The sequence below is a fragment of the Macaca thibetana genome, chromosome 3 (genome assembly GCF_024542745.1).
Source record: "Macaca thibetana thibetana isolate TM-01 chromosome 3, ASM2454274v1, whole genome shotgun sequence".
Lineage (NCBI taxonomy): Eukaryota > Metazoa > Chordata > Mammalia > Primates > Cercopithecidae > Macaca > Macaca thibetana.
In genome coordinates this window covers 104,040,969-104,053,029 of record NC_065580.1, presented here as the reverse complement: position 1 = coordinate 104,053,029, position 12,061 = coordinate 104,040,969, and the positions used below count along the sequence as shown (strand labels likewise).

The 12,061-nt window shown below is 39.8% G+C and overlaps 1 protein-coding gene across 5 annotated transcripts in view; it reads right to left on the bottom strand.

Moving 5' to 3' along the window:
* BBS9 (Bardet-Biedl syndrome 9) overlaps positions 1 to 12,061 on the bottom strand; it is a 510,510-nt gene that overhangs the window by 83,936 nt on the left and 414,513 nt on the right. For all 5 annotated transcript variants that reach the window (XM_050783267.1, XM_050783270.1, XM_050783269.1 and 2 more), the window contains one exon: positions 10,220 to 10,442. In XM_050783267.1, the coding sequence (XP_050639224.1) occupies positions 10,220 to 10,442 (223 nt within the window). The remainder of the gene's footprint in view (positions 1 to 10,219; positions 10,443 to 12,061) is intronic.

The following is a 12,061-nucleotide window of genomic DNA, read 5'->3' as shown; positions in this document are numbered from 1 at the left end:
TCCCTACCCACCCTGGTAGTAGAAGACAAAGGGCATATAATCGTGGGAGTTCTAGGGCCCCAACCACTGTCGGTTCCTCTCCACACTACTACAGCTGATGCTTTCTGGAAAGTACCACCTCCTGGCAGGAGGCCAACCAGCACAAAAATAGAGCATTAAACCACCAAAGCTAAGGACCTTCATGGAGACCACTGAACTCTCCACCACCTCCACCGGAACAGGCACTGGTATTCACAGCTAAGAGACCCACAGACGGTTCACATCACAGGACTTTGTGCAGACAACCCGCAGTACCAGCCCAGAGCCAGGCAGACTTGCTGGGTGGCTAAGACCCAGAAGAGAGACAACAATCACTGTAGTTCAGCACACAGGAAGCTACATCCATAGGAAAAGGGGAAGAGTACTACATCAAGAGAACACCCCATAGGACAAAAGAACCTGAACAACAGCTTTCAGCCATAGACCTTCCCTCTGACAGAGCCTACCCAAATGAGAAGGAATCAGAAAACCAACACTGGTAATATGACAAAACAAGGCTCTTCAATGCTCCCAAAAAATCACACTAGCTCACTAGCAAACCAAGAAGAAATCCCTGATTTACCCGAACAAGAATTCAGGAGGTTAGTTATTAAACTAATCAGGGAGGGACCAGAGAAAGACAAAGCCCAATGCAAGGAAATCCAAAAAATGATATAAGAAGTGAAAGGAAAAATATTCACGGAAATAGATAGCTTAAAGAAAAAACAATCAAAAATTCAAGAAACTTTGGACACACTTTTAGAAATACAAAATGCTCTGGGAAGTCTCAGAAACAGAACTGAACAAAGAGAAGAAAAAAAATCAGAGCTCAAAGACAAGGTCTTTGGATTAACCCAATCCAACAAAGGCAAAGAAAAAAGAATAAGAAAATATGAACAAAGCCTCCAAGAAGTCTGGGATTATGTTAAACAAACCAACCTAAGAAAAATCGGTATACCTGAGGAAGAAGAGAATTCTAAAAGCCTGGAAAAGATGTTTGGGGGAGTAATCAAGGAAAACTTCCCTGTCCTTGTGAGAGACCTAGACCAAATACAAGAAGCTCAAAGAACACCTGGGAAATTCAGTGCTAAAAGATCTTCACCTACGCACATTGTCATCAAATTACACAAAGTTAAGACGAAGGAAGAATCTTAAGAGCTATGAGACAGAAACACTAGGTAACCTATAAAGGAAAACCCATCAAATTAACAGCAGATTTCTCAGCAGAAACATCTAGACATTGGCTTAGGCAGGGATTTCATGACCAAAAACCCAAAAGCAAATGCAATAAAAACAAATATAAATAGCTGGGATCTAATTAAACTAAAGAGCTTTTGCATGGCAAAAGGAACAGTCAGCACAGTAAACAGATAACCCACAGAGTGGGAGAAAATCTTCACAATCTGTACATCTGACAAGGGAGTAATATCCAGAATCTACAACAAACACAAATCAGTTAAAAAAAAAAAAAAAAAAAAAAAACCAACCCCATCAAAAAGTGGGCTAAGGACATGAATAGACAATCTCAAAAAAAAAAAAAAAAAAAAAAAAAAAAGATACACAAATGGCCAACAAACCTACGAAAAAATGGTCAACATCACTAATGATCAGTGAAATGCAAATCACAACCACAATGAAATACCACCTTACTCCTGCAAGAACAGCCATAATCAAAAAACAGTAGATGTTGGCGTGGATGCAGTAAACAGGGAACACTTTTACACTGCCGGTGGGAATGTAAACTAGTACAACCACTATGGAAACAGTGTGGAGATTCCTTAAAGAACTAAAAGTAGAACTACCATTTGATCCAGCAATCCCACTACTGGGTGTCTACTCAGACGAAAAGAAGTCATTATTTGAAAAAGATACTTGCACATGCATGTTTATAGCAGCACAATTCATAACTGCAAAATCATGGAACCAACCCAAATGCCCATCAATCAACAAGTGTATAAAGAAACTGTGGTGTGTGTGTGTGTGTATGTGAGTATATATACACACATATATACACACACACACATACAAACACATACACACACACACACACACACACACACATATATAAAATGGAATACTATGCAGGCATAAAAAGGAATGAATTAACAGCATTTGCAGTGACCTGGATGAGACTGGAGACTATTATTCTAAGTGATAAACCAAACATCGTATGTTTTCACTGCTATATGGGAGCTAAGCTATGAGGACACAAATACATCAGAATGATACAATAGACTTCAGGACTTGGGAGAAAGAGTGGGAGGAGGGCGAGGGATAAAAGACTACAAATATGGTACAGTGTATACATAGGTGATGGGTGCACCAAAATCTCACAAATCGCCACTGAAGAACTTACTCATGTTACCAAATACCACCTGTACCCCAATAAATTATGGAAAAATAAAAAATAAATAAATTTTCCTCTTTTAGTTCATCTAAATTTTCTAAATATATACAAAGAACATGTTTTATCTTTACACTAAAAAATGTTGTTTTTAAACAAGTTTATTGAGATGTAATTCATATATAACTTACCTTTTAAAATATACAATGGTTTTTAGTATAGTCACATCACCACAATCTAATTTCAGAACATTTTTCTTACCCAAAAGGAAACTCTGTACCCAGTAGCTATCATTTCTCATTCCCCTACTCCTAGTCCTAGGCAACCACTAACATAACATACTTTCTGTCGCCTTGAATTTGCCTATTCTGGACATTTTATATGAATGGCCTTATAATAATATGAGGTCTTTCTGACTGGTTTCTTTCACTTACCATAATGTATTTAATGTTTATCCATGTTGTAGTATGTATCAGAACTTCAGTTATTTTTATTATTAAAGAATATTCTATTGTGTGGATATACCACACTTATTATCCATTTATCAGTTGATGGATATTTGGATTATTTCTACTGTTTGGCTATAATACTGCTACAAATAGTCATATTTTTTATGGTAGCACTGAAAATGAAGAAAGAATATTAACACAGGGAGATTACTGATACGTCATTTTAACAGTCTAAATAAGTGATAAGAATGTTATCATTGATTGAAGGGCATTTGGGTTGGAAATAGCAGTGTGGGCCATGAAAAGAGATATATTTGGGAGGTAGCATCATCAGTTCTTGGTGACTGGCTGAATATGTAAAGTAAGAGAAACAGAAAGTCAAGGTTGTCTCTTGAGGCCCCTGGTCTGGGCATTGAGTAACATCATCCACTGAGATCAGACACACAGAAGGTGAGTTTCCTTCAGGCATGTGGAATTGCCTGAAGGAGTATTGGTGGAGACATGTGGAGCTTGGAAGAGAGGCCAACCAGAAGGTATAGGAATTACGGTGGTAGCTGGATGAGACTGTCCAGGGAAGCATGAAGATGGAAAACCAATAGTCAGGAGACAGAAAAGGGAACAAGAAGCCACAGAGCAGACTAGAGAAGCCAAGGAATGAGAATGGTGTATGAGGAGAACTGTCTCATTGTAAAATGCTGCAAAGTAGTAAAGTGGATTATAAGCAAAGTGTGAAATTATGGAATCACTTTGACAAGGTGAAACATAGTCAGAGATCAATGACTTGAATGACTTGGCCTATGCTCAAGAGGAGATACAGAGATGGGAGGGGACAGAATCTATAAAGCAGCTGTGCACATTTCTGCAGTCCTGCAAAGGACTTGGGTTAGTTCATGAGAACTGAAATACAAACAAGCTCCATAAACACATGGTCACTGCCCTTTTAATAACTTACTTCCTTTTGAAAAAAATTAATTTTCCTGATTTATGAATTGGCCCTTGTTGTTTCCTTACCACCATTTCGGATACAATTACATAGTTGTTTTCCTGCTGGTTCTTTCTATCACAGGGCCTTTTTACAAAAGTTGTATATGTCATTTTCAGAAAATGTACAAAATATACGGAAGAGAAAGAGCAAGAGGAGACTCAGATACCACCTGTAATTCTAACACGCAGGGATAGTTATCATTAATACACACTTTGGTTTATATTCTTCTGGACCCAATTTTGAGAAGTCTATCACTAAAGCTCAGTATTGTGTTTACTGCCTTTGCTAACTTACATAGAAAGGTCTATCCTGCTTCCATATCAACATATCCTTTATGTCCTTCTGTGATTTATGAAATTTCTTTTTTTGAATTTAAATACCTTGTTTGTCTGAAATGTATTGTGTGATATGGGATGAGGTAGGGAATCTATTTCTTCTCTCCAAATGGTTGGCCAGTTTCCAACACTATTTTTAACCTAATTCATCTTGTCCTCTCTTCATTGCTTTGAAATGCCACATTAGCACATGTGGTTAGAGTTAACAACACATTCTAAGTTTTTACATATGTAATTGAAGGGAAGAGGGTGGATCCTCCTGCTTAAGGAAGTTTTAATTATCCCAGTTGCTGTAATCGTAGAAAAGCAAAACGTAACACAGATATGCACTCAAAAACTAACTGACCACTTATAAAATTAGTCTGTATTCAAATATCCTCCTGCATTTAACACTAGATGAATCTCTGCCTGCTACCAACATTCTATTGGTTAATCCCTCACTGGCTGTAGGAAATTACTGCAAATACAACACAAATTGGCTGCAGAGGAAAACTACAAATCTTGCAAATTATGTCAGGTTTAATGCAGTTAAAGTGTTATTGGAGAACTGTGCCTGTCACATGCAAGGCCAGTGACCCGTGAAAATCTGGCAGTCAGTTCAGTTGACAATAAAGAAAAGAAAACTGACCACAATGATGACATGATAGCTGTTTCTAATGAAAATGACTTACATATCGAAGGACTAAGAGAGACTGCTAGGAAAACAGATCATGCCTTGGAATATTTTTTCTTAAAAGGACCCTTTCTGTAAAGGTGCCTGTAAGGCCAAAGTTGAGTGTACACTATTGTCATTCACTTTTGCTTAATAATGAATAATCTGAAAATGCAAATTTTACACTGCAGTCAAGTATAGCCCAAGGTACACATATCCGGCACAGCATGACACAGCAGGATTGGAGTGCAGGCGCACAATCCCGTGCATTATATAGTCATACCTATGTAGCCATAACATGGGAGGACTCATCACCTGGCTCTGAGCCACTATTGTCTGGGAGGTGCATAAATGCAACACCAACAGTGTGAGTGAGTTGCTGAATAAAGCCATGTCTCACCTACCTGTGGTCTCTCAAGTGTTCTTTCAGCTACCCGCTACCCCAACAATTCCCCTCAGACCTCTGCTTGGGCTGGAACCTAACACCTGTATAATCTTATAATCGTATTCTTTGAATTGAACTCTAGAATCCTTTTGTCAAGTTCTCCCAAGTTCCTTTGGGATTTTACAATAGTATTCATCATTATTACCAACAGAAGCTCACATTTAGAGAGAATTTGCTATGTGTCAGGTACTTGCTAAGCATTTTCCATGTACTACTATATTTAATTTGGCCAACAAATCTATAGCGAAGTATCATTATTTTTCCTATTTATAGTTGAGAAAACAAAGAAGTGGACAGACTAAGTACTTGTTCCATATTATATAACTGGTCAGCTTAGCTCTGGAACCCATATATTTCTGATGTGAAGTTCACTTCACAATAGCATTTTCCCATTTTGGAACTCACTCCCTTTTTTTTTTTTTAATGTCAAGATAAAGTATTGTATTCTCTGTAGGAAAAACAGACTCAGAAGCCATTTTTGTATATTTAATTCATCTAAATTTCCTTAAAGAATGACTTCAAACTTATAAAAACTCAAAGTGTAAAACCAACAATTAAATCACACTGACAATTATGAAAGTAAACACCAAATGTCTTATCAAGCATCTAAGTGAGACCTGGGAGAATTAAATTTAAATTCGGTTTAAATGGGCCAATTAGAAGTAGCCTCAAAATAGTATCAAATCCTTAAGGCCAAAGGTCATTAACTCAAGATGTAAACACTAAAGAGAATTTAAAATCTCTCTCTCAAAAGGCTAGAATACATATCTTATTCACATTTATACTCTGTATTCAGATTCATACTGTGTCTTTTCTCCTATCCACTTAATACAATAAAGATGCACAAAATGCTAATTCCTGGGTGGTCCCTACCACATCTCAAAATGATAACTTTTTAAATCCATATTTATGAAAAGATATGGATTATATAAGATACCTAATCTTATTTATCAAACCTTCTTTGCTTCCTTTTACTCCCTCCTCTTGGCTTCCTTTTAGCCCAGGAATCTGGCGGTGTGAAAGAAAATACAGCTGAAGCTATGGCCCATTATGAACTGTGAAGTCATTTGATCACATTAAGAGAATATTTACTTGAGGCACCTGATCAGCCTGAATTGTCTTTACACCCCTTTTCCTTGCCCAACTTTCTATGCCTGCTCAGTGTGGTGCCTACAGCATTTGTTTTCCAAGCTTCTATCTGATGGGCCATCACTTACCTATATCACTTCTTGGGCAAGGTATCACCTAGTGGAAATTAAGTTTAAGAAAAGCATAGAGGTGACAAAAACTCCAGTGTTCATGAGGTTAAAATGATAAGACTTCAAATATCATGAGTTAGGCCCACTCATGTATACACTAAGTTTTGCATATATGCTTGAGAGGTTCAAATCTTTGCCATAATTAGGGCTACTGAAATATTGTCCTAGATACTGAGGTTATAAAAGGAAGCCTTCTGCAAAATACAGCAAGTCTTTTAGTCCTAGGCAGCTGCAGGGAGAAGGTTGGGAACATATATGCATGAAAAGGCCAGCTAGACCACTAAATCACTTACATTCAGATCTTTAAAATACACAAACCAGGTGGCCCTCTGTGACTTCTGCTCTAAGGGTAGAATGCATACCGCTGAGATTGGAAAATAGATATTTAATGAAAGTAGACTCCTTACAAGCTATATTCACCAGCAGAAAGATGTGAACATCAGAACTGCAGATGAGAGAAATAAATTTGATGGCTCTGCAACAACAATAAAAAGTTCACTAGAAAAGGTTAAGGGAAAAACTGATAGAGAATTGGTAAAGTCAAGCAGGAGAAATGTGAGGCAAAGAAGTTCATAAGGTAATTACCATTGGGAAAGATTTTCAAACTCTGGACACCAGGGAGGATGTTGTCACCACGGTCTTCACTAGAGCAAAGAAAGGGCACATCCAAGGTGCTGGGCTCATAAAGTCATGAGGCTAGGAAAGACCAAGGGTTTTTTATTCTGAGATGTTTATCCATCTGCAATTTAATAGGCAACATGGCAAAATTGCACACACTCCTGCCTTTTAATACTGAGCACTTATTCACTTCACCTTCTTAGGCCTTCGTTACCTCAGCTGTTAAGTGAGGGAGGTGAACCAGACAATTTCTAAGGTCCCATCTAAATCTTAAAAAAAGATCATCTCTGCAAGAAAAGCTTGTATGCTTATATATTCAGTAATCCAGTCCTTTCTAATATGTCACTTTGTATATTCTGATACAATGATTGGAGCTAAACCAACATTGTAAACTGCGCAATTACAGGCTTGAAGCAAAAATAACTCCTCACAGTATTTCTTAATAAGAAATACTCATGACAATGTTATCACATCACCTTTGGACATAATAAAAATTAAGCACAAAACAAATATAAGATAAATCTTTACTATATTTCTCATAGCAAAGCAAAGAAAAGAGACTGTGTGAAACTATTTTCTGCCCTTTTCCTTTCACACTGCTAGACCAATTTAAGTGGGGGGGTGGGCGGGGCTGGGGGAAGGCCGAATCAAGAATAGCTTACACAGGAGGAGGCTCTGGCTAAAAACAGATTTGTACCACTGTGGTCTGTGTGGTCTAGAGGGAAGCACAGTGGGCTGGGAGATTTGGATTCTAGACCTAACCCTTCCAGTAACCATGTAACTCCAGGCAAGAGATTTCAATTTTCCTGCCTCCACTTTCTATTTTGAGACAGCAATAATTCTACATGTCTCTTCTATCTCAAAAATATGCTAATACAGAGATAAGGCATGTGAAAAATCTGAGTTATAGGGAAGAAAAGTAGTGTAGGCAATAATTAAGCATGTTAATGACAACAAGTGCTAATTTAACAATTGTTTAAAACCTCACTATCTTGATTAGATCAAGACAAGTGGGAGGGAGAACCACTCAACCACAGAGTGGCAAGCGGGTTGTTGGCAAGTGAAGGCATGGCATTGCGACTTTGACCCTGATGCACATGCACACAGGCTAAATCTCTCCAACAGAACGAACTCAGCTAGACCAAGCATGAATCTGGCTGATGGCCCCCTGGCCTGTGAACAAACACATTGTCCATCTTTCTTCTTTTCTTCATTTCCTTCTCCCTTCTTTTCCTTCTTTCTCTGTCCCTTCCTTCCATACATTCAAAAACTTTGCACTGAGGTTTTAAAATGTTCCACATCCTAGATACGGACACAGCCCTTATGTTACTTACAAATCTAGTTACTTAAACAAAAATGACTAAGACAGGGATATGGGGATCCCTGAACAGGAAAGCTCAGACAGAGACCGGAGAAGAGGATTCAGGGCTGCTGCAGCCAATCAGGTGGGCCATCCCATCCCTCTTCAAATTTTCTCTCTCTCTCCTTTTTTTAAATTAATATATCTGTCCTTTTCCCTCAAGTCTCCTTTGTTTTCCCTGTGGGCAAGCAGGGAGGGAGAGTCATAAACTGATACTTATTATAATGAATAGTTTTCATTTACTATCTCATTAAGCCTAAATATCTCTTAAGAAAACAATCTTGTAACAGTGGACAGAAGACGGACAAGTGGAATAGTTAAGAGGATGTTACAGGGTGAGATAAAAAGGTTCTAAATGAAGGCAAACAATGTCAGAACTATTTCTCTATGGAAAGGTGTTTCTATTATAAAAGGCCAAATAAAAAATATTCTTCTGGAATAAAGTTGGCTTCTACCTATGTATAGTTGAGGTAAAGATATTCAAATCATAGAATATAGAAGCCACAACCCCAAACCAGCTGTTTTTCCACTTTCAAATTTAAAGGCTGAATCATGCATATATCCATAACAATGACAGCAATTATAGCTTGAATTTTTTGAGGGTGTCTCTGTTCCAAGCATTGTGCTAGGTGCCTGATAAACTCATAAGGCCCCAGTGGCAGGGCAAGCATTATTAGATTCACTTTCTAAAGGAAGACATGAAGATTCTAGAAAAGAAAGTAACATACCCAGGGTCATATAAGTAGTAACAGATAAAAAGAGGCAGGATCCAAGCGTTGTTCTGTCTGTCCCCAGAGTCTGTGCCTATTAGATTATGCTATGCTGTCTCCATGTTTATCTTCTACAGTTTCACTTGCATTCCTTTTCACTTCTAGGAATGCTGATTGAGGGGGAAAAGGAAGCAACAGCAAGACTACCAGAAAGGGAATGGGGGCAGGGAGGTAAAGAAAAGGCATGTAAGAAGGAAGAAGAGAAAACCACACCACTTCCCACACTATGGTTCTTGCTGTAGGAGGAAAGAGATGCTACAGCTGCCGCATCAATAAATTCATTGATGTAATGCTCCTTGCTGCTTCCACAGACAGGCTAGGAAGAGGGAAGCAGGACTTGGGAACGGCTGCCCCTAAGAGACCTGAGGGCTGCATGACTAACTGCTCAGTCCCTATGACCATGGGAAGGGCAGTCCTGGGTGCCCATGACCATCACTGACTGTCCATGGAGGGGCAAGTGGAATCTCTCTCCATGCTGGCCCATGGGTGCCCGGGCTCTGAAGCCTGCTCACATCTCTTGATCCCCACCTTTCACTTTGTCTCTTTCCCCCTTCTTCTGATGACCACAAGCCAAACAAACAGCAGAAGAGACTGGACTCATCTGGATTACATTAGTTGCTTGTATCATGCTATTTACATTTATGAAATATTGTATCGCGAGATCACATTTAGTAAAACTTTTTCTTAAAAACAGTTTTATCCTCTAATCCACTTTTTATTGGTTAGAAGCCAAACAAAATGGATCGTATATTTAAAAGCAGAGAGAAGAAAAAAGACATACCATTCTAGAAATGTCTAGCAAGCAAATATCTCAAGAATATTTATTCAAGGGGTTACCCTGGGATGTCAGAGGGGAAACATGAAATCAATTGCCTTGGCTATTGTCACTTTAATATGAAATGTAAACCCCAAATACAACCACAGGCACTTCCTTTAATTTGGGAGAAGTATAATTGTGTTAGGGCGCGTGGACAGAGCTCTTACCTGGCATGACCATGGTCTGTGGGGCTGCTGCATCGGTACTTAGGCAGAGACGGCCACCTTTGGCTAATCTATCGCAGAGTAAGGTGATATGTTTCTTCAATTGGCTTGTGTCTTTGGGTATGTTCAGCTGGCTGTTGAGGTTCAAAGCCTGCTCCTTCGAACTCTTCGACAGGCAAGTCTTCAACAGGTGGGAAATGGCGGCATCCACCGTTTCTTCCCAGCCCTGGATACAAAAGCCAATTTTGAATTAATACAAAGATGACAATGAGAAAAGTGGGCACTTGATGTATTATACAGATTATTGAGTGTTTATGTTCAAGTGTTGGGGACCTGTGAAGAGTGTGGTATCTGGAATATTCCAGACTAGGCTGGTTTGGAATTCTAGCTCTGTCACCTGTTTGACCTTGAGCAAGTTACTTAATTCCTCTTAGCCTCATCTTCGTCTACAAATGAGGATGTTAATAGTCTGTCCCTCCAAGGGTTAGAGATCTATGTATGAGAAGGGTTTAGCCCTGAGCCAGGCATAGAGTAATGAGTAACAACAAAAAGTCTCAGGCATAGGTCTGTTTGATGACCTGGTGGGTAAAGCTGCCAGGATTATCGTTTGTTTTGCCTTATCTTTCTTATCTTCAGCTAAAGGAAAGCGGGCCAGGAGTGGGAGGACCTTTGGATACCCTGGGGGAAACTGGAATGGCGGGAAAACCCTGGTGTCTCCCTCAGGTACACGTTCCACAGCCGTGGAATTATAGGCAGAAACAAAGGAGCTATTTCAAGAAGGATCCGGTGAAACACAGGACCTGCCTAGTACTGCTCACTGTCCAGGTGACAGTAAATGACCCAAAGGAAGTAGGCCATTGCCCCCACTTTTTTGGGGAACGGTGTGGCTGTGCTGCAGTGAAAAACCTAGAAAAGCGCAGTGACAGCTGCAATTCCAGGAACATCAGCACTAGGCAGGGACCTCAGCATTGTCATGGAGAGCACTGGCACCAGCAGGACTGGCATGGGGAGGCACCACCCTCAGGTGGGTTCAGCTAACACTGGCAACAAGGAGTATGAGGTAACGAGCAGGAGGGGTCAGTTTAGGAGCTCCCTTTAGGCATCCCCAGAGGCTCCAGGAATAACTGGGTAAGATCTTTATGGGGATCTGGAGGTCCTAAGCAGCACAACAGGGAAGCGAAGCATGAGTGAAATCTGGGTGTTGCTGTGAATGTGACTCCATCTGTACACAAAGGCTGGTAAGGCCTAGAGCACCACGGGCCTGACCATCTAATACAATTATAAAGAAAGACAAGAAATGAATTTATGATCATAGAATACTGCAGAATAGTGCAAGTCCCTTATATTAGGGGTAAGAGACCTGAGACTCAGAGAGAAGTTTCCTCTGGAACCCCTCATTCCATCCTCAAACTTATCATTTGAGCCACCGCTCAAATATGCAAATCAGATGAGGTTACTTCCAAGCTTCAACTCTGATATGGTTTGGCTGTTGGCTGTGTCCCCACCCACATCTCAATTTGTAGTTCCCATAATCCCCACGTGTCATGGGAGGGACCCAGTGGGAGGTAACTGAATCATGGAGGTGGCTACCCCCATGCTGTTCTTGTGATAGTGAGTTCTCACGAGATCTGATGGTTGAATAAGCATCTGGCATTTCTCCTGCTGGCTCTCATTCTCTCTCCTGCTGCCCTGTGAAGAGGTTCCTTCCGCAATGACTATAAGTTTCCCGACAACTCCCCAGCCACGCAGAACTGTGAGTCAATTAAACCTCTTTTCTTTATAAATTACCCAGTTTCAGGTATTTCCTTATAGCAGCATGAGAAAAGACTAATACAAACTCCTATA